Consider the following 20024-nt stretch of genomic DNA (forward strand, 5'->3'; position numbering starts at 1 on the left):
TGTACCCTTAAACAGTAACCAAAAAGAGTGACCTTCTCAACCACTACGGGCTAGATTTATCAACGGCTAGGAGAATTCTACTTTATATTCTCCTCAGTTATCTGCAGCTCGCCCTTGGAGAGGCGCACCGGTGCACGCAAATTTATCAAAAAATTGTATGTATTAATTTTCACTGTTTGGAAGGCGAGCTGGGATGAATTATGAAGATTTTTTCCACGCGATAAATGGAAGTTCTCCTGATTTATCATTTAAAACCTATGTTTGTTTTTTGCATGTTACATGGGGTAAATTTGCACCTTCATTTTGTTGAGACTATTGTGTGTTACCACGATACATTTTTAATTTAACTTTGTTATAATAATCGGTAATAATCCGGTTAAAAAGGATTGCTGCGTCAAAACAGTATTTTGAAGCAAAAAACTGTGAAATTGCATATCTAATTTGCATATTTTACCCACAATTCTCTTGTGCATTGGTAACATTGTATATTAAGAATTTCTGGGGAAAAGCAAGCGGGGATACTTGCCTAGATGTGCTAATTTCCTATGCAAATATTTACATTGATTTAATTTTGAGACATGGAGGATTTAAATTTCAGTTTTTTATCTCCCCCCATAATATTAATATATGCCAGTGACCAAGGGCTAGGGTAAGGCCTGAAACATGTTTGGCACTTGAATTTTTGTCTAGACTTTAGATGTTGTGCTAATGATTTTATGGCTTTCTACTTTTTAAACTGTTTTCCAATCAATTAAATATTTTTTTTTTTTATTCTGATGTCCCTTGAATGGAGGTGCGGTCTCACTTGGATTGTATGTGTGTGTGTGTGTGTGTGTGTATGTGTATATATCCTCTTTATGCATGTTGTCTTACTCCAAGCTGTATAGGCTCGAAAGCCTACTACCAATTAAGCATATTAGGTGATGTGCATCTCTGTAATGAGAAGGGGTGTGGTCTAATGACATCAACACCCTATATCAGGTGTGCATAATTATTAGGCAACTTCCTTTCCTTTGGCAAAATGGGTCAAAAGAAGGACTTGACAGGCTCAGAAAAGTAAAAAATAGTGAGATATCTTGCAGAGGGATGCAGCACTCTTAAAATTGCAAAGCTTCTGAAGCGTGATCATCGAACAATCAAGCGTTTCATTCAAAATAGTCAACAGGGTCGCAAGAAGCGTGTGGAAAAACCAAGGCGCAAAATAACTGCCCATGAACTGAGAAAAGTCAAGCGTGCAGCTGCCAAGATGCCACTTGCCACCAGTTTGGCCATATTTCAGAGCTGCAACATCACTGGAGTGCCCAAAAGCACAAGGTGTGCAATACTCAGAGACATGGCCAAGGTAAGAAAGGCTGAAAGACGACCACCACTGAACAAGACACACAAGCTGAAACGTCAAGACTGGGACAAGAAATATCTCAAGACTGATTTTTCTAAGGTTTTATGGACTGAGGAAATGAGAGTGAGTCTTGATGGGCCAGATGGATGGGCCCGTGGCTGGATTGGTAAAGGGCAGAGAGCTCCAGTCCGACTCAGACGCCAGCAAGGTGGAGGTGGAGTACTGGTTTGGGCTGGTATCATCAAAGATGAGCTTGTGGGGCCTTTTCGGGTTGAGGATGGAGTCAAGCTCAACTCCCAGTCCTACTGCCAGTTTCTGGAAGACTCCTTCTTCAAGCAGTGGTACAATGCTCCATCACACGCGTCCAAGTACTCCACAGCGTGGTTGGCAAGAAAGGGTATAAAAGAAGAAAATCTAATGACATGGCCTCCTTGTTCACCTGATCTGAACCCCATTGAGAACCTGTGGTCCATCATCAAATGTGAGATTTACAAGGAGGGAAAACAGTACACCTCTCTGAACAGTGTCTGGGAGGCTGTGGTTGCTGCTGCACGCAATGTTGTTGGTGAACAGATCAAAACACTGACAGAATCCATGGATGGCAGGCTTTTGAGTGTCCTTGCAAAGAAAGGTGGCTATATTGGTCACTGATTTGTTTTTGTTTTGTTTTTGAATGTCAGAAATGTATATTTGTGAATGTTGAGATGTTATATTGGTTTCACTGGTAAAAATAAATAATTGAAATGGGTATATATTTGTTTTTTGTTAAGTTGCCTAATAATTATGCACAGTAATAGTCACCTGCACACACAGATATCCCCCTAAAATAGCTATAACTAAAAACAAACTAAAAACTACTTCCAAAACTATTCAGCTTTGATATTAATGAGTTTTTTGGGTTCATTGAGAACATGGTTGTTGTTCAATAATAAAATTAATCCTCAAAAATACAACTTGCCTAATAATTCTGCACTCCCTATATATATATATATATATATATATATATACGTTGATTGCAGTAGCCATGTTAGTCCAGAGATTTAGATATCAAAATAACAAGAGTATTGCATTGAGCAATGATACTTTTTTTATTGGACTAACTATACATTTATAAGTTGACAAGCTTTCGGAAGAGTTCCTTCCTTTATCAAGTCTGAAGCAATACTGACCAATTCAATGGAATTTACAGATTATATCTTAAAACACAGAATAGCTAAGAAGACAGAAAGTGCAGGGAGAGGAGGAGGTGTCGTAAAAATCATGAGGGGGGCTTAGGTAACAGGCAGACAGTGTCCAGTGTAGGAGAACAGACAGGGGAAATATATAGCTATACATAGAGCATATACTGACATAAAGTTATATATCAACATTGAATCAATATCTATAAAGATGTGAAATTGTATATACAGGGGGAGTACAAAAGTAAAAAAAAAAAAAAGGACAAAAGTGTGGACATAGGCTTACCTGTGTACCTATGTATAAAGAATGTGGAATATACAATGTAATTGACTAAATGAAAGTATATTACAAAAAATTTTGATAATGTGTTAAGAATCCAGAGTCCACATTTAGTCCAGAATTAAACAGGTTGAAGTGCATTATCATTTTCATTTCAAAGGTTTTTCTTTCCATGGTGTTTTTGAAGTTGCCTCTGAGAATTTTGATTTTGAGGTTTTGGATGGAGTGGTCAGGTTGGGTGAAATGGTGACCAACAGGGGTGCAGTATTTTGTTTCACAATGGTTTTTGATTGAGTGTCTGTGTAAGTTCATTCGAAGGTGCAGTTTTTGGCTTGTTTCTCCAATATAGCATCCCATTTCACATGCAGTGCAATGTATCATGTATACCACATTTGCAGATATACATGAATATGCCCCTTTAATGTTATAAGATTTATTATTGTGGTTTGCTGTGCTGCTTTCACAAACGTGTTGACACAGTTTGCAGAGTGCTTTATAGCAGCACTTGGTTCCATTCTGAGTGTTCTTTTTCTCAAGGGGTAGCTTCCTATGTACCAATTTCTGTTTTAGGTTAGGTGGTTGTCTGTATGCCAGGATTGGGGGTTTTGTTATTTTGTTATTTTGTTACTCTTGTTATTTTGATATATATATATATATATATATATATATATATATATATATATATATATATATATATATATTAAAAACTAATAAAAGTAAACCTGCAGCGCTGGTATTACGGGGTTTTACAAACCCGGCGTTAAAAGAAGTGAGCGTAAAGCAAAATTGTGCTCCATACCTCACTCCAATACCAGCGCTGCTTAAGTCAGCGGTGAGCTGGTTGTACGTGCTCGTGCACCATTTCCCCATAGACATCAATGGGAAGAGCTGGCTGAGAAAAAGTCTAACACCTGAAAAAAAGCAGCATAAATTTCTGTAACGCAGCCCCATTGATTTCTATGGGGAAACACATTTTATGTTTACACCTAACACCCTAACATGAACCCCGAGTCTAAACACCCCTAATCATACACTTATTAACCCCTAATCTGCCGCCCCCGACATCGCCGACACCTACATTATACTTATTAACCCCTAATCTGCTGCTCTGACATCGCCGCCACCTACATTATACTTATGAACCCCTAATCTGCCGCCCCAATGTCGCCGCCACCTACATTATATTTATTAACCCCTAATCTCCCTCCCCCAACGTCGCCGCAACCTACCTACATTTATTAATCCCTAATCTGCCGCCCCCAACGTCGTCGCCACTATTCTAAATGTATTACCCCTAAAACTAAGTCTATATAAATACTTACCTATAAAATAAACCCTAAGCTAGCTACAATATAACTAATAGTTACATTGTAGCTAGCCTAGGGTTTACTTTTATTTTACAGGCAAGTTTGTATTTATTTTGACTAGGTAGAATAGTTACTAAATAGTTATTAATTATTTACTAACTACCTAGCTAAAATAAATACAAATTTACCTGTAAAATAAAACCTAACCTAAGTTACAATAACACTACACTACAATTAAATCAATTCCCTACATTAAATACAATTAAATAAATTAAATTAGCTAAATTATAGAAAATAAAAAACAAATGAGAGATCTTTAAACTAATTACACCTAATCTAAGAGCCCTATCAAAATAAAAAAAGCCCCCCCAAAATAAAAAAAAAACCCTAGCCTAAACTAAACTACCAATAGCCCTTAAAAGGGCCTTTTGCGGGGCATTGCCCCAAAGAAATCAGCTCTTTTACCTGTAAAAAAAAAATACAAACAACCCCCCAAATAAAACCCTAACTAAAAAAACCTAAGCTCCCCATTGCCCTGAAAAGGGCATTTGGATGGGCATTGCCCTTAAAAGGGCATTTAGCTCTATTGCTGCCCAAAGCCCTAACCTAAAAAATAAACCCACCCAATATACCCTTAAAAAATCCTAACACTAACCCCCGAAGATTCACTTACCGGGAGAAGTCTTCATCCAAGCGGCAAGATGTCCTCAACGAAGCCGGCAGAAGTGGTCCTCCAGACGGGCAGAAATGGTCCTCCAGACAGGCAGAAGTCTTCATCCAGACGGCATCTTCTATCTTCATGCTTCCGACGATCTGGCACAGAGCATCCTCTTCAGGTAAATTTGTATTTATTTTAGCTAGGTAGTTAGTAAATAGTTAATAACTATTTAGTAACTATTCTACCTAGTTAAAATAAATACAAACTTGCCTGTAAAATAAAAATAAACCCTAAGCTAGATACAATGTAACTATTAGTTATATTGTAGCTATCTTAGGGTTTATCTTACAGGTAAGTATTTAGTTTTCAATAGGAATAATTTAGTTAATGATAGTAATTTTATTTAGATTTATTTAAATTAAATTTGATAAGGGGTGTTAGGGTTAGACTTGGGTTTAAAGGATTAATAAATGTAATATAGTGGCGGCGACATTGGGGACGGAAGATTAGGGGTTAATAAATGTAGGTAGGTGGCAGGGATGTTGGGGCAGCAGATTAGAGGTTAATAAATATAATGTAGGTGTTGGCGATGTCCGGAGCGGAAGATTAGGGGTTAATATGTATAATGTAGGTGGCGGCGATGTTAGGGGTGGCAGATTAGAGGTTAATAATATTTAACTAGTTTTTGCGAGGCGGGAGTACGGCGGTTTATTCTAGTGGCGGCGATGTTCGGAGCGGCAGATTAGGGGTTAATAATTTTATTTTAGTGTTTGCAATGCGGGAGGGCCTCGGTTTAGGTGTTAATAGGTAGTTTATGGGTGTTAGTGTACTTTTTAGCACGTTAGTTATGATTTTTATGCTACAGCTTTGTAGTGTAAAACTCATAACTACTGACTTTAAAATGCGTTGGGAATCTTGGAGGTAGAGGGTGTACCGCTCACGTTTTGGCCTCCCAGGACAAACTCATAATACCGGCGCTATGAAAGTCCCATAGAAAAAAGGGTTTACGAAGTTTACGTGTCTGTTTGCGGTAAGGCCAAAAAAGTGTGCGGTGCCCCTAAACCTGCAAGACTCGTAATACTAGCCGTATATGTTTATAAACAATATATTCACAATGGGCTTTTAAGAATATTAAAAATCTGCCTAGGTAGTGAAAAAGCAGCGTTAGGAACTGTTAACGCTGCTTTTTAAGCTCACCGCAAAACTCGTAATCTAGCCGTATATGTTTATAAACAATATATTCATAATGGGCTTTTAAGAATATTAAAAATCTGCCCCTATTCATTGTACTAGCCATTTTGTTTCTGTGCCATATCAATTTTTAAACATATTGTGATTACAAGATTTTTTTTTTGTAGTTTTACAAAAATAAACATTAAAACTATGATTCTCTATTATATAGATTAGAATCGGGGGCACATAAAGATATAAAAATATGTCAACAAAGAAAAAAAAAAAAAAGTACAGTCCACTCTTTTAGTCTGAAGTATCCCAGCACATTCTTAAATGGCTGTACTTCCAGAAAATTAACTACAGTGTCTGTAGTAAAACAAATAGACTGTGCATTGTACAGATCAATAAACTTCTGGCAAGAAAACCAGTATAAAAACAATGGTCAACTTACAAATGGTGCAGCACTCCCTCATAAAGCAGACTCTGCTCTTCACAGTGGCCCAGTTTATTGATACACTGGCACAGCATCCAGATTAGAAGATTGTCTGTGGGGTCTCTCTAGTCTCTCTCAACACAGCAACACACACTTAAATGTAGATAAAACGTTTATTAAAACACAATGAAAACATAGGCACAGATAGCTATATCTGTGTGTGTTTCATATCCTAAAAAAATATTTAATTTGATGAACTTAATCTGTCACATTTGTTTACATTCATTGTTATAGGGACAGTACACTGTAAAATTGTTTTTCCATAAATGTATTTTAAATGACTTGTTATACCAACTTCAGAGTATAAAATATTTGAGAAATTGCATTTTCGGGTTTGTGTATCTGAAGTAGCTGGTTTTGTGCTTTGAAACCACAGCCTATTACAATGGGTTGAGCTTCAGGTAATATCAGATCTCATTATGTTATCACTTTTATGTACACACACTTGCTTCCTTATCTTATATTTGTCTGGAACACCAAAGCTCAATACATAGAGAGAACAATGGAAAATTATCATTTTATTACTTAACTATCATGCCCCCCACTGAGGGTGTAATCTCTTCTGCTGGCTGTGTTTACTTAGGCTATTCAATAGCGTATACGCCAGTATAGAAACTTTCAGTATAGGTTGGGAAACCACAAGCTAAATCAGCTATTTCAAATGCTGAAATATGAGTAAAGGAGCTACTTGCAACCAATTTAATACACTCTAGCAGGTAAAAAGGATCATTGGGAATAATTTAAAGGGGAGAAAGTTTTTGGGTGAACTGTCCCTTTAAGAGTTAAGTAAAATGATTAGTATTTTTCACTTCACAGCTTTATTTAAAAGATAACCTATGTAACAATTTTTTAACTGAGTTATTTTGCTGTGTTTTTTTGCAAACACGTCATCCCCTCTAGTGGTGATGGTTCTAAAATATCAGATTATTTATTGGATAATTCTCTTTTTTTCCGAAATGTGTGACTAATATAATCTTCAGGTCTTTAAAGCCATTAAAGAGACCCTAAACACCCTGCAGGTACAATACATATATTGTGGTGCTATAGAATAACATATTAGCCAAGTCTTAACATCTTTAAAACAAATTAACATAATTTTTACTGCAATTATTTATCAATAATCAAACACCACCCATAATTTGCCTTATTTAAAGGAACCAATATGAGGTTTCGTCCACAGACAACAAGGCTAGCCTGGCTCTAGAAAAGAGTGCATTATTTGCAGTTGTTGCAGCTAAAGCCAGTTAGGTAGAGATCATTTTCAGTGCTAAATTACATGAAAGGGGGCAAATTAAATAATGAAAGCATATTGCAAAGTCGTTTCATTACACATAAACATTTTATGTATAAACCTCAAAGTGTTTATTGTCAATATCACATTAATCTGTGGTGCCCTGGTTTAGAGTCCCCAAGACACCCATTGGTTCCCTCTACTGGCCACTGCCAGCCACAAATAAAATTTAGCTTGGTGCAGCTGGATACTTTCTATACCTTGCAGCTGTAAAATACAAATCCAGCTTTTATTGTGTTATTATATACAGTATAGCTCGTTTAATTGATAAAAAATAAGCTATTATCATTGGTATTCTTAGTTGAAAGCTAAACCTAGGAAGGCTCATATGCTAATTTCTAAGACCTTGAAGGCTGCTTCTTATCTCAATGCATTTGACAGTTTTTCACAGCTAGAGGGTATTAGTTCATGTGTGCCATATAGATAACATTGTGCTATATTATTTCTTCACAAATTTGATTATACTTGCCTTGAATAATTGACCCCTAATCAATTGATCATAATTGTTTTTAATAATTTTTATCTGTCATTCTGAATTGTGTATAGGGTACCCTACTGTATGTTAAGTTTGTAATAAATTAATTTTTAACCTTGATATTTTAGCATATGTAGATACTTTAGCCCTTTTTAGGTGCTCCCTCCTACTATTCATATCTATTATCTTTGAGCTTTTAAGGATCTCATTTTGGGAGCTTGTATCTTGTAATGTTGGCACTGTATATTACAAATTAATTTCATTGAAATAAGGGGGAAGTCCGCAGAGGCTTAGATACAAGGTAATCACAGAGATAAAATGTATATTAATATAACTGTTGGTTATACAAAACTGGGGAATGGGTAATAAAGGGATTATCTATATTTTTAAATAGTTTAAAAAGACTGTCCCTTTAAGCTCCCAGTAAACAGAGGCAAGTGAACTCAAGTGTGTGTTTAGTGTATTTATACATAAAGACACATATGCATTTACAAATATAAAATTTGTCTTGGGGATTAAATGTGAAACATTAAATATATATTTTTAATGTGAAATGCACCTTTTTCCTGTTATACTATTTTGCTGTCACTGTGAAGCATTTTTTCATGGATGTTCTAGAACAACTTAAATGTAATGTGTAAAATATACAGAAGCATTAGGGCATCAAGCCAGTTTCATATCCTTTGTTTCTTTCTAATGACACGATGAGTCCACAGATCATCTAATTGCTAATGGGATATAACACTCCTGCCCAGCAGGAGGTGGCAAAGAGCACCACAGCAAAGCTGTTAAATATCACTTCCCTTCCCTCCCACCCCAGTCATTCTCTTTGCCTATGTTAGAGCAAGGAAGTGGTAAAGTTAGGTGTTAGAAAAGATTCTTCAAGCAAGATTTTGTTTTTTTAAGTAGTGTAAGATTGTGCTGCTTTGTCCTAGGGTGTAGCCGTATTCCACATCAGTCTCTTCAGTAGAACAGTGGTGGCTTTAGAGCAATGGGAACTTGTGGGACATAATTCTCACTGTGCCTCCCATATACTGATGCTGCCCTACCTCTGGAAGCCTGAGTAAAATTACTCAGTCTTAATCCTTTTTTTCTACAGGCCCATGTGAGGGAGAGGACCTCTCAAACCTGGTGAGCTGCCTTGCTGTCTGGCAGATTTATGAGGTAAGTGCTGACTTAATTTTTTTCGGGGGTTATAAAAGAAGACTCAGAAAAAAATGTGGGCACTTTATTTACCAACGATGGGACAATACATAAAGGACATAATTTTGGGCACTTTATTTGCAATGGCATAAATTCTCCTATAGAGGAGACAATATGCAGACAGCTTGGATGCAGGCACTGGAGCTGAGGGCAATATGCCGACTGGGAGATTACTTTCTTTGAGACGCCCACGATGGGCGGAGCTATGGGAGGCGGCAATTGTGTTGCGCCCCACTTTTCCCTCACTTCCTAGTCCGGAGGGAAAGAGAATACAGCCTCAATTTATGTGACCCATGTTTTTTTTTTTAAAGGCGTGCGTTTTTAGGACCGGAGCCGGTCTTCCATTCTACTACCGAGTTCCGGATCTGTTGCAGTGAGAGCCGGTATCGGTAGGGCAGGTAGGCACCTCAGCAGAGTACAGCTGAGGTGTAGAGGTGTTCTGCAGGATCATTTAGTTAGTTTATCCTTTCTGCAGATAAAAAAATAAAAAAGTTACGGTTTAAAATTTAAAGTGACTGAAACGTTTTTTGTTAATTTGTATTAATAAATTTGAGTTTTTTATTTGATATATTGATCCATTGTGAGTCAGAATGGACTAAGAGGCTTTGCAAAATGTAAATTGTTCTTTGTTTTGATTCCAATGTGGAACCACCAATCCCTTTCTGTTCCTCATGTATTGAGAGAGCTTTAACTCATAGGGATAAACTTTTTTCTGAGCCAACATTCTCTAAGGCGGATGCTGTTCAGGAGTCTAATGACAATGTTCAGTATATGCCGCAGCTTTCTCCTCAAGCGCTCCAAATTTTACCGCCCACACATGCAGTGCCCTCCGCTTCCTCTATGACTCCTCCTGGAGTTACGTTGCAAGACATTGCTTCCTTCATGTCTTCTGCAGTTTTTGATGCATTGTCTGCTTTTCCTATTTTGCAGGGAAAGTGTAAGAGGAAAAATAAACATTCAGTAAACGAGGTTTCTGATGCAGTTGTTGCTATTTCGAATGCCCCCTCCCAGAAGTCTGAGGAGGAGGATACTTCGGTAGCATCTGAAGGTGAAATTTCAGATTCTGACAGTGTAATTCCTCTTGCTGATACTGAAGTTGTATCTTTCAGGTTTAAGCTAGAACACCTCTGTCTTTTACTCAAGGAGGTTTTAGCTACATTGGACAACAGCGACACCACGGTCATAGTTAATCCTAAGAAATCCAGTAAGCTAAACAAATATTTTGATGTACCTTCCTTGGTGGAGGTTTTTCTGTACCATATCAAGCTACTGAGATCATTGCTAAGGAATGGGAGAGACCAGGTATCACTTTTTCTCCATCCCCAATATTTAAAAAGATGTTTCCCATAGCGGACTCTATCAAGGAGTCTTGGCAAACAGTACTCAAGGTGGAAGGAGCAATTTCCACTCTGGCCAAGAGGACTACTATTCCCATAGAGGATATTTGTGCTTTTAAGGATCTTATGGACAAAAAATTAGAGGGGTTACTTAAGAAGATGTATGTACACCAGGGTTTACAATGGCAACCTGCAGTGTGCATTGCTACCGTCACTAGTGCGACGGCATACTGGTTTGATGCGTTGTTTGATTCTATTAGGACAGACACTCCCCTTGAAGAGATCCAGGATAGGATAATGGCCTTTAAATTGGCCAATTCCTTTATTACGGATGCTTCCCTACAGGTTATTAAACTGGGAGCAAAGATTTCAGGTTTTGCTGTGCTAGCCCGCAGAGCTTTATGGCTAAAATCTTGGTCTGCGGACGTGTCATCTAAGTCTAAACTTTTGGCGATTCCTTACAAGGGAAAGACCTTGTTTGGACCTGGTTTGACGGAAATAATTTCTGACATTACGGGGAGGAAAGGGCCATTTCCTCACTCAGGATAAGAGAAACAAACTAAAGGGACATCAGAGTAATTTTCGTTCCTGTCGAAATTTCAAGGGAAATCCTTCCTCTTCCAAGCAGGAACAGTCCAAACCTTCCTGGAGACCCAATCAGTCTTGGAACAAGGGAAACAATCCAAAAAGTCTGCTATTGAATCAAAGACAGCATGAAGGGCCTGCCCCCGATCCAGGACCGGATCTTGTGGGGGGCAGACTTTCATTCTTCACTCAGGCTTGGGTTTGAGATGTTCAGGATCCCTGGGCGGTGGACATCGTGGTTTCCAAATAGAGGGAACCTTCAGACCAATTTTAGATTTTAAGAGTCTAAACAAATTCCTAAGAGTACCGTCCTTCAAGATGGAAACTATTCGTTCCATTCTTCCTTTGATCCAAGAGGGTCAATTTATGACTACCGTGGATTTAAAGGACGGGTACCTGCAAGTTCCCATCCACAGGGACCATCGCAAGTTTCTAAGGTTTGCATTTCTAGACAAACACTTCCAGTTCGTGGCTCTTCCATTCGGCCTTGCCACAGCTCCCAGAATTTTCTCAAAGGTTCCGGGATCCCTGTTGGCGGTGCTCCGATTGCGGGGCATTGCAGTGGCGCCTTATCTGGACGACATTCTGGTCCAGGCGCTATCCTTTCAACAAGCAAGATCCCACACGGAAATGTTATATTTGGAAAGTTCCAAATACAAGAGTAATTTTCTTTGGAACCATAATAGATTCATTATCAATGAAGATTTTTCTGACAGAAGTCAGGAAATCAATTTTTTTCGATTCTTGCCTAGCGCTTCAGTCCTCTCCTCGGCCATCAGTGGCTCACTGCAGGGAGGTAATCGGTCTGATGGTAGCAGCAATGGACATCATCCCGTTTGCCCGTTTCCACCTCAGACCTCTGCAGTTAGACATGCTCAGTCAGTGAAACTGAGATTATGCGGATCTGTCTCCGCGAATACAGCTGGAGCAGGAGACAAAGGATTCTCTTCTTTGGTGGTTGTCTCAGGATCATCTCTCCCAGGGAACCTGCTTTCGCAGAACCTCTTGGGTGATTGTGACAACAGACGCCAGCCTTCTGGGATGGGGAGCAGTCTGGGGCTCTAAAGGCTCAGGGAACTTGGACTTGCTCGGAGTCTGTTCTGCCCATAAACATTCTGGAGCTGAGAGCAATCTTCAATGCTCTTCTGGCCTGGCCCCAGTTAGCCTCGGCCTGGTTCATCAGGTTCCAGTTGGACAACATAACTTCAGTGGCTTACATCAACCATCAGGGAGGAACGCAGAGTTCCTTGGCCATGACAGAGGTAGCCAAGATAATGCAGTGGGCGGAGACCCACAATTGTTGTCTGTCGGCGATCCACATTCCAGGAGTGGACAACTGGGAGGCGGACTTCCTGAGCACACAGACCTTTCACCCGGGGAGTGAGAACTCCATCCGGAAGTGTTTTCCAGCCTGATTCTCAAATGGGGTCAGTTGGAATTGGATCTCATGGCATCTCGGCAGAATGTCAAGCTTCCGAGGTACGGATCGAGGTCAAGGGACCCTCAGGCTGTACTGATAGACGCCCTGGCGGTACCTTGAAATTTCAGTCTTACATACCTATTTCCTCCGTTCGCTCTTCTACCTCGGGTCATTGCTCGAATCAAGCAGGAGAGGGCGTTGGTGATCCTCATTGCACCGGCATGGCCTCGCAGGATTTGGTATGCAGATCTGGTGGACATGTCATCTCTTCCACCTTGGAGACTTCTACTTCAAGGGCCCTTCATTCATCCAAATCTAGTTTCTCTGAAGATGACTGCTTGGGGATTAAACGCTTAATTTTATCCAAGCGTGGATTTTCGAAATCGGTCATAGAGACCATGATTCAGGCTCGTAAACCTGTGACTAGAAAGATTTACCACAAGATATGGCGTAAATATCTATATTGGTGTGAACTTTGAATCCAAGGGCTACTCTTGGAGTAGAGTTAGGATTCCTAGAATTCTGTCCTTTCTTCAAGAAGGTTTGGAGAAGGGATTATCGGCAAATACCCTAAAGGGTCAAATATCTGCCTTGTCTATTTTGTTACATAAACGTCTGGCGGACTACCAGATGTGCAATCGTTTTGTCAGGCCTTGGTCAGGATCAGGCCTGTGTTCAAACCAGTTACTCCTCCCTGGAGTCTTAATTTAGTTCTTAAGGTTCTTCAAGGGGCTCCGTTTGAGCCTATGCATTCCTTTAGATATTGTTATCTTGGAAAGTTTTTTGTTTCTTGTTGCTATTTCATCTGCTCGTAGAGAGTCAGAGCTCTCGGCATTACAGTATGATTCTCCTTATCTTATTTTTCATTCTGATAAGGTAGTTTTACGTACCAAATTAGGGTTTCTCCCTAAAGTAGTTTCTGACCCGAACATTAGGAGATTGTTGTTCCGTCTTTGTGTCCTAATCCTTCTTCTCAGAAGGAACGGCTTCTGCACAATCTGGACGTGGTATGTGCACTAAAAGTTTATTTACAGGCGACTAAGGATTTTCGTCAGTCTTCTGCCTTGTTTGTGGTTTTCTCTGGAAAACGTAAGGGGCAGAAAGCTACGACTACTTCTTTCTTTGTGGCTGAAGAGTATCATACGTTTTGCCTATGAAACTGCTGGACAGCAACCTCCAGAGAGAGTTACGGCTCATTCCACGAGGGCTGTTGCTTCCTCATGGGCATTCAAAAATGAAGCTTCTATGGAACAGATTTGCAAGGCTGCAACTTGGTCCTCTCTTCACACTTTTTCAAAGTTCTATAAATTTGACACTTTTGGCTCAGCTGAGGCTGCTTTTGGGAGAAAGGTTCTTCAGGCAGTGGTGCCTTCTGTTTTAGGTTCCCTGTCTTGTCCCTCCCTTATCATCTGTGTACTCCAGCTTGAGTATTGATTCCCATTAGTAATTAGATGATCCGTGGACTCATCGTACCATTAGAAAGAAAACAAAATTTATGCTTACCTGATAAATTTATTTATTTCTTAACACGATGAGTCCACGGTCAGCCCTGTTCTTTAGACAGGGTGTTATGTTATAAACTTCAGACACCTCTGCACCTTGTTACTTCCTTTCTCTCCTTTACTTCAGTCGAATGACTGGGGTGGGTAGGAGGGAAGGTGATATTTAACAGCTTTGCTGTGGTGCTCTTTGCCGCCTCCTGCTGGGCAGGAGTGATATCTCCCATTAGTAATTAGACGATCCATGGACTCATCGTGTCAAGAAATAAATAAATTTATCAGGTAAGAATAAATTTTGTTTTTCTATCTTTCAGCAGCATGGACGATGCTAATGATGACAGCAAGATGGCCGACCTGTTATCTTACTTTCAGCAGCAGTTAACTTTTCAAGATCACTCACTTAAACTGTGTCAGCCAGAGTATGAGCCCAGCCAGACTCATATTTCTGGTAAGCAAATCTAAGTTTAGTTTTTTGTGTTTTCTAAATACTGTAGTTTGTTGCATTAGGCCAGCAAGATATAACGTGCTTGTCATATTATAGCAGCAAAGTAAGATAAAGTATCACTCAAACCTTTTTACAATGTATGCTAACTGCAACAAAACTGTGTATATATATATATATATATATATATATATATATATATATATATATATATATATATATATATATATATAGGAGGGTGTTGTAACAAATTCCATCACTAATTAATCCACTCATCCTGTAATAAAGTATTTAATTTCTTCTGTTAAGTGTGATCAGTCCACGGGTCATCATTACTTCTGGGATATTAACTGCTCCCCTACAGGAAGTGCAAGAGGATTCACCCAGCAGGGCTGCATATAGCTCCTCCCCTCTACGTCACTCCCAGTCATTCTCTTGCACCCAGCAACTAGATAGGTCGTGTGAGAGGACTATGGTGATTATACTTAGTTTTATATCTTCAATCAAAAGTTTGTTATTTTAAAATAGCACCGGAGTGTGTTATTACCTCTCTGACAGAGTTTGAGGAAGAATCTACCAGAGTTTTGCTATGATTTTAGCCGGAGTAGTTAAGATCATATTGCTGTTCTCGGCCATCTGAGGAGTGAGGTAAACTTCAGATCAGGGGACAGCGGGCAGATGAATCTGCATAGAGGTATGTAGCAGTTTTTATTTTCTGACAATGGAATTGATGAGAAAATCCTGCCATACCGATATAATGTCATGTATGTATACTTTACACTTCAGTATTCTGGGAGAATGGTACTTCACTAGAATTACACTGTAAGAAAGACATAAAGCTGTTTAATAACTAGAGATTATGTTTAACGTTTTTGCTGGAATGTAAAATCGTTTTCATTTACTGAGGTACTGAGTGAATAAATGTTTGGGCACTATTTTTCCACTTGGCAGTTGCTTAAATCTGTTTTTTCTGTCAGTTTCTGTTCTCCCTCACTGCTGTGTGTGTGGGGGAGGGGCGCTTTTACTATGCATCAAATATTTCAGTCAGCAACTCATTGTATTCCCTGCATGATCCGGTTCATCTCTACAGAGCTCAGGGGTCTTCAAAACTTATTTTGAGGGAGGTAATTTCTCTCAGCAGAGCTGTGAGAATTATAGTTTGACTGAGATAAAAACGTTTATTCTGTAATTTGTTTCCTGCTTTCAGAAATTGTTATCTTTGCTAATGGGATTAAACCTTTGCTAAAATTGTGTTGTTTACAAGGATTGAGGCTATAACTGTTTCAATTTATTAATTTTTAACTGTCATAGATCTTCTGTGCTTCTTAAAGGCACAGTACGTTTTAATATTATTCTATTTGAATTGTATTTCCAAGTTGCAAGTTTATTTGCTAGTGTGTTAAACATGTCTGATTCAGAAGATGATACCTGTGTCATTTGTTGCAATGCCAAAGTGGAGCCCAATAGAAATTTATGTACTAACTGTATTGATGCTACTTTAAATAAAAATCAATCTGTACAAATTGAACAAATTTCACCAAACAACGAGGGGAGAGTTATGCCGACTAACTCGCCTCACGTGTCAGTACCTACATCTCCCGCTCAGAGGGAGGTGCGTGATATTGTAGCGCCGAGTACAGCTGGGCGGCCATTACAAATCACATTACAGGATATGGCTACTGTTATGACTGAAGTTTTGGCTAAATTACCAGAACTAAGAGGTAAGCGTGATCACTCTGGGGTGAGTACAGAGTGCGCTGATAATATTAGGGCCATGTCAGACACTGCGTCACAGGTGGCAGAACATGAGGACGGAGAACTTCATTCTGTGGGTGACGGTTCTGATCCAAACAGACTGGATTCAGATATTTCAAATTTTAAATTTAAACTGGAAAACCTCCGTGTATTACTAGGGGAGGTGTTAGCGGCTCTGAATGATTGTAACACAGTTGCAATACCAGAGAAAATGTGTAGATTGGATAAATATTTTGCGGTACCGACGAGTACTGAGGTTTTTCCTATACCTAAGAGACTTACTGAAATTGTTACTAAGGAGTGGGATAGACCCGGTGTGCCGTTCTCACCCCCTCCGATATTTAGAAAAATGTTTCCAATAGACGCCACCACAAGGGACTTATGGCAAACGGTCCCTAAGGTGGAGGGAGCAGTTTCTACTTTAGCTAAGCGTACCACTATCCCGGTGGAGGATAGCTGTGCTTTTTCAGATCCAATGGATAAAAAGTTAGAGGGTTACCTTAAGAAAATGTTTGTTCAACAAGGTTTTATATTGCAACCCCTTGCATGCATTGCGCCGATCACGGCTGCAGCGGCATTCTGGATTGAGTCTCTGGAAGAGAACATTGGTTCAGCTACTCTGGACGACATTACGGACAGGCTTAGAGTCCTTAAACTAGCTAATTCATTCATTTCGGAGGCCGTAGTACATCTTACTAAACTTACGGCGAAGAATTCAGGATTCGCCATTCAGGCACGCAGGGCGCTGTGGCTAAAATCCTGGTCAGCTGATGTTACTTCTAAGTCTAAATTGCTTAATATACCTTTCAAAGGGCAGACCTTATTCGGGCCCGGGTTGAAAGAGATTATCGCTGACATTACAGGAGGTAAAGGCCATGCCCTGCCTCAGGACAAAGCCAAAGCCAAGACTAGACAGTCTAATTTTCGTTCCTTTCGTAATTTCAAAGCAGGAGCAGCATCAACTTCCTCTGCACCAAAACAGGAAGGAGCTGTTGCTCGCTACAGACAAGGCTGGAAACCTAACCAGTCCTGGAACAAGGGCAAGCAGACGAGGAAACCTGCTGCTGCCCCCAAAACAGCATGAATTGAGGGCCCCCGATCCGGGATCGGATCTAGTGGGGGGCAGACTTTCTCTCTTCGCCCAGGCTTGGGCAAGAGATGTTCAGGATCCCTGGGCGCTAGAGATAATTTCTCAGGGATACCTTCTGGACTTCAAATACTCTCCTCCAAGAGAGAGATTTCATCTGTCAAGATTGTCAACAATCCAGACAAAGAAAGAGGCTTTTCTACGCTGCGTACAAGAGCTCTTGTTAATGGGAGTAATCCATCCAGTTCCACGATCGGAACAGGGACAGGGGTTTTACTCAAATCTGTTTGTGGTTCCCAAAAAAGAGGGAACTTTCAGACCAATCCTGGACTTAAAGATCCTAAACAAATTCCTAAGAGTTCCATCGTTCAAGATGGAGACTATTCGGACAATTTTACCTATGATCCAAGAGGGTCAGTACATGACCACTGTAGATTTAAAGGATGCTTACCTGCACATACCGATTCACAAAGATCATTACCGGTACCTAAGGTTTGCCTTCCTAGACAGGCATTACCAGTTTGTGGCTCTTCCATTCGGATTGGCTACAGCGCCAAGAATCTTCACAAAGGTTCTGGGTGCTCTTCTGGCGGTACTAAGACCGCGGGGAATCTCGGTAGCTCCATACCTAGATGACATTCTGATACAAGCTTCAAGCTTTCAAACTGCCAAATCTCATACAGAGTTAGTGCTGGCATTTCTAAGGTCACATGGATGGAAGGTGAACGAAAAGAAAAGTTCACTCGTTCCACTCACAAGAGTTCCCTTCCTGGGGACTCTTATAGATTCTGTAGAAATGAAGATTTACCTGACAGAGGACAGGCTAACAAGACTTCAAAGTGCTTGCCGCACTCTTCATTCCATTCAACACCCGTCAGTGGCTCAATGTATGGAGGTAATCGGCTTAATGGTAGCGGCAATGGACATAGTTCCCTTTGCACGCTTACACCTCAGACCACTGCAACTGTGCATGCTAGGTCAGTGGAATGGGGATTACTCAGACTTATCCCCTTCTCTGAATCTGGATCAAGAGACCAGAAATTCTCTTCTATGGTGGCTTTCTCGGCCACACCTGTCCAGGGGGATGCCATTCAGCAGACCAGACTGGACAATTGTAACAACAGACGCCAGCCTTCTAGGTTGGGGTGCCGTCTGGAATTCCCTGAAGGCTCAGGGACTATGGAGTCAGGAGGAGAGTCTCCTGCCAATAAACATTCTGGAATTGAGAGCAGTTCTCAATGCCCTCCTGGCTTGGCCCCAGTTGACAACTCGGGGGTTCATCAGGTTTCAGTCGGACAACATCACGACTGTAGCTTACATCAACCATCAGGGAGGGACAAGAAGCTCCCTAGCTATGATGGAAGTATCAAAAATAATTCGCTGGGCAGAGTCTCACTCTTGCCACCTGTCAGCAATCCACATCCCGGGAGTGGAGAACTGGGAGGCGGATTTCTTAAGTCGTCAGACTTTTCATCCGGGGGAGTGGGAACTTCATCCGGAGGTCTTTGCCCAAATACTTCGACGTTGGGGCAAACCAGAGATAGATCTCATGGCGTCTCGACAGAACGCCAAGCTTCCTCGTTACGGGTCCAGATCCAGGGATCCAGGAGCAGTCCTGATAGATGCTCTGACAGCACCTTGGGACTTCAGGATGGCTTACGTGTTTCCACCCTTCCCGTTGCTTCCTCGATTGATAGCCAGAATCAAACAAGAGAGAGCATCAGTGATTCTAATAGCACCTGCGTGGCCACGCAGGACTTGGTATGCAGACCTGGTGGACATGTCATCCTGTCCGCCTTGGTCTCTACCTCTGAAACAGGACCTTCTGATACAGGGTCCCTTCAAACATCAAAATCTAACTTCTCTGAAGCTGACTGCTTGGAAATTGAACGCTTGATTTTATCAAGACGTGGGTTTTCTGAGTCAGTTATTAATACCTTAATACAGGCTAGGAAACCTGTTACCAGAAAGATTTACCATAAGATATGGCGTAAATACCTACATTGGTGTGAATCCAAAGGTTACTCTTGGAGTAAGGTTAGGATTCCTAGGATATTGTCTTTTCTACAAGAAGGTTTAGAAAAGGGTTTATCTGCTAGTTCATTAAAGGGACAGATCTCAGCTCTGTCCATTCTGTTACACAAACGTCTGTCAGAAGTTCCTGACGTCCAGGCTTTTTGTCAGGCTTTGGCCAGGATTAAGCCTGTGTTTAAAACTGTTGCTCCACCATGGAGTTTAAACCTTGTTCTTAATGTTTTACAGGGCGTTCCGTTTGAACCCCTTCATTCCATTGATATAAAGTTGTTATCTTGGAAAGTTCTATTTTTAATGGCTATTTCCTCGGCTCGAAGAGTCTCTGAATTATCAGCCTTACATTGTGATTCTCCTTATTTGATTTTTCATTCGGATAAGGTAGTCCTGCGTACTAAACCTGGGTTCTTACCTAAGGTAGTTACTAACAGGAATATCAATCAAGAGATTGTTGTTCCTTCTTTATGCCCA

General features: G+C 40.3%; 1 protein-coding gene across 1 annotated transcript in view; it reads left to right on the top strand.

Moving 5' to 3' along the window:
- FBXO9 (F-box protein 9) overlaps nt 1-20024 on the top strand; it is a 128196-nt gene that overhangs the window by 21533 nt on the left and 86639 nt on the right. The window contains exon 6 of the mRNA XM_053710381.1: nt 14553-14686. Coding sequence (XP_053566356.1) covers nt 14553-14686 — 134 coding nt within the window. The remainder of the gene's footprint in view (nt 1-14552; nt 14687-20024) is intronic.

The sequence above is a fragment of the Bombina bombina genome, chromosome 4 (assembly GCF_027579735.1).
Source record: "Bombina bombina isolate aBomBom1 chromosome 4, aBomBom1.pri, whole genome shotgun sequence".
NCBI classification, from domain to species: Eukaryota; Metazoa; Chordata; class Amphibia; order Anura; family Bombinatoridae; genus Bombina; species Bombina bombina.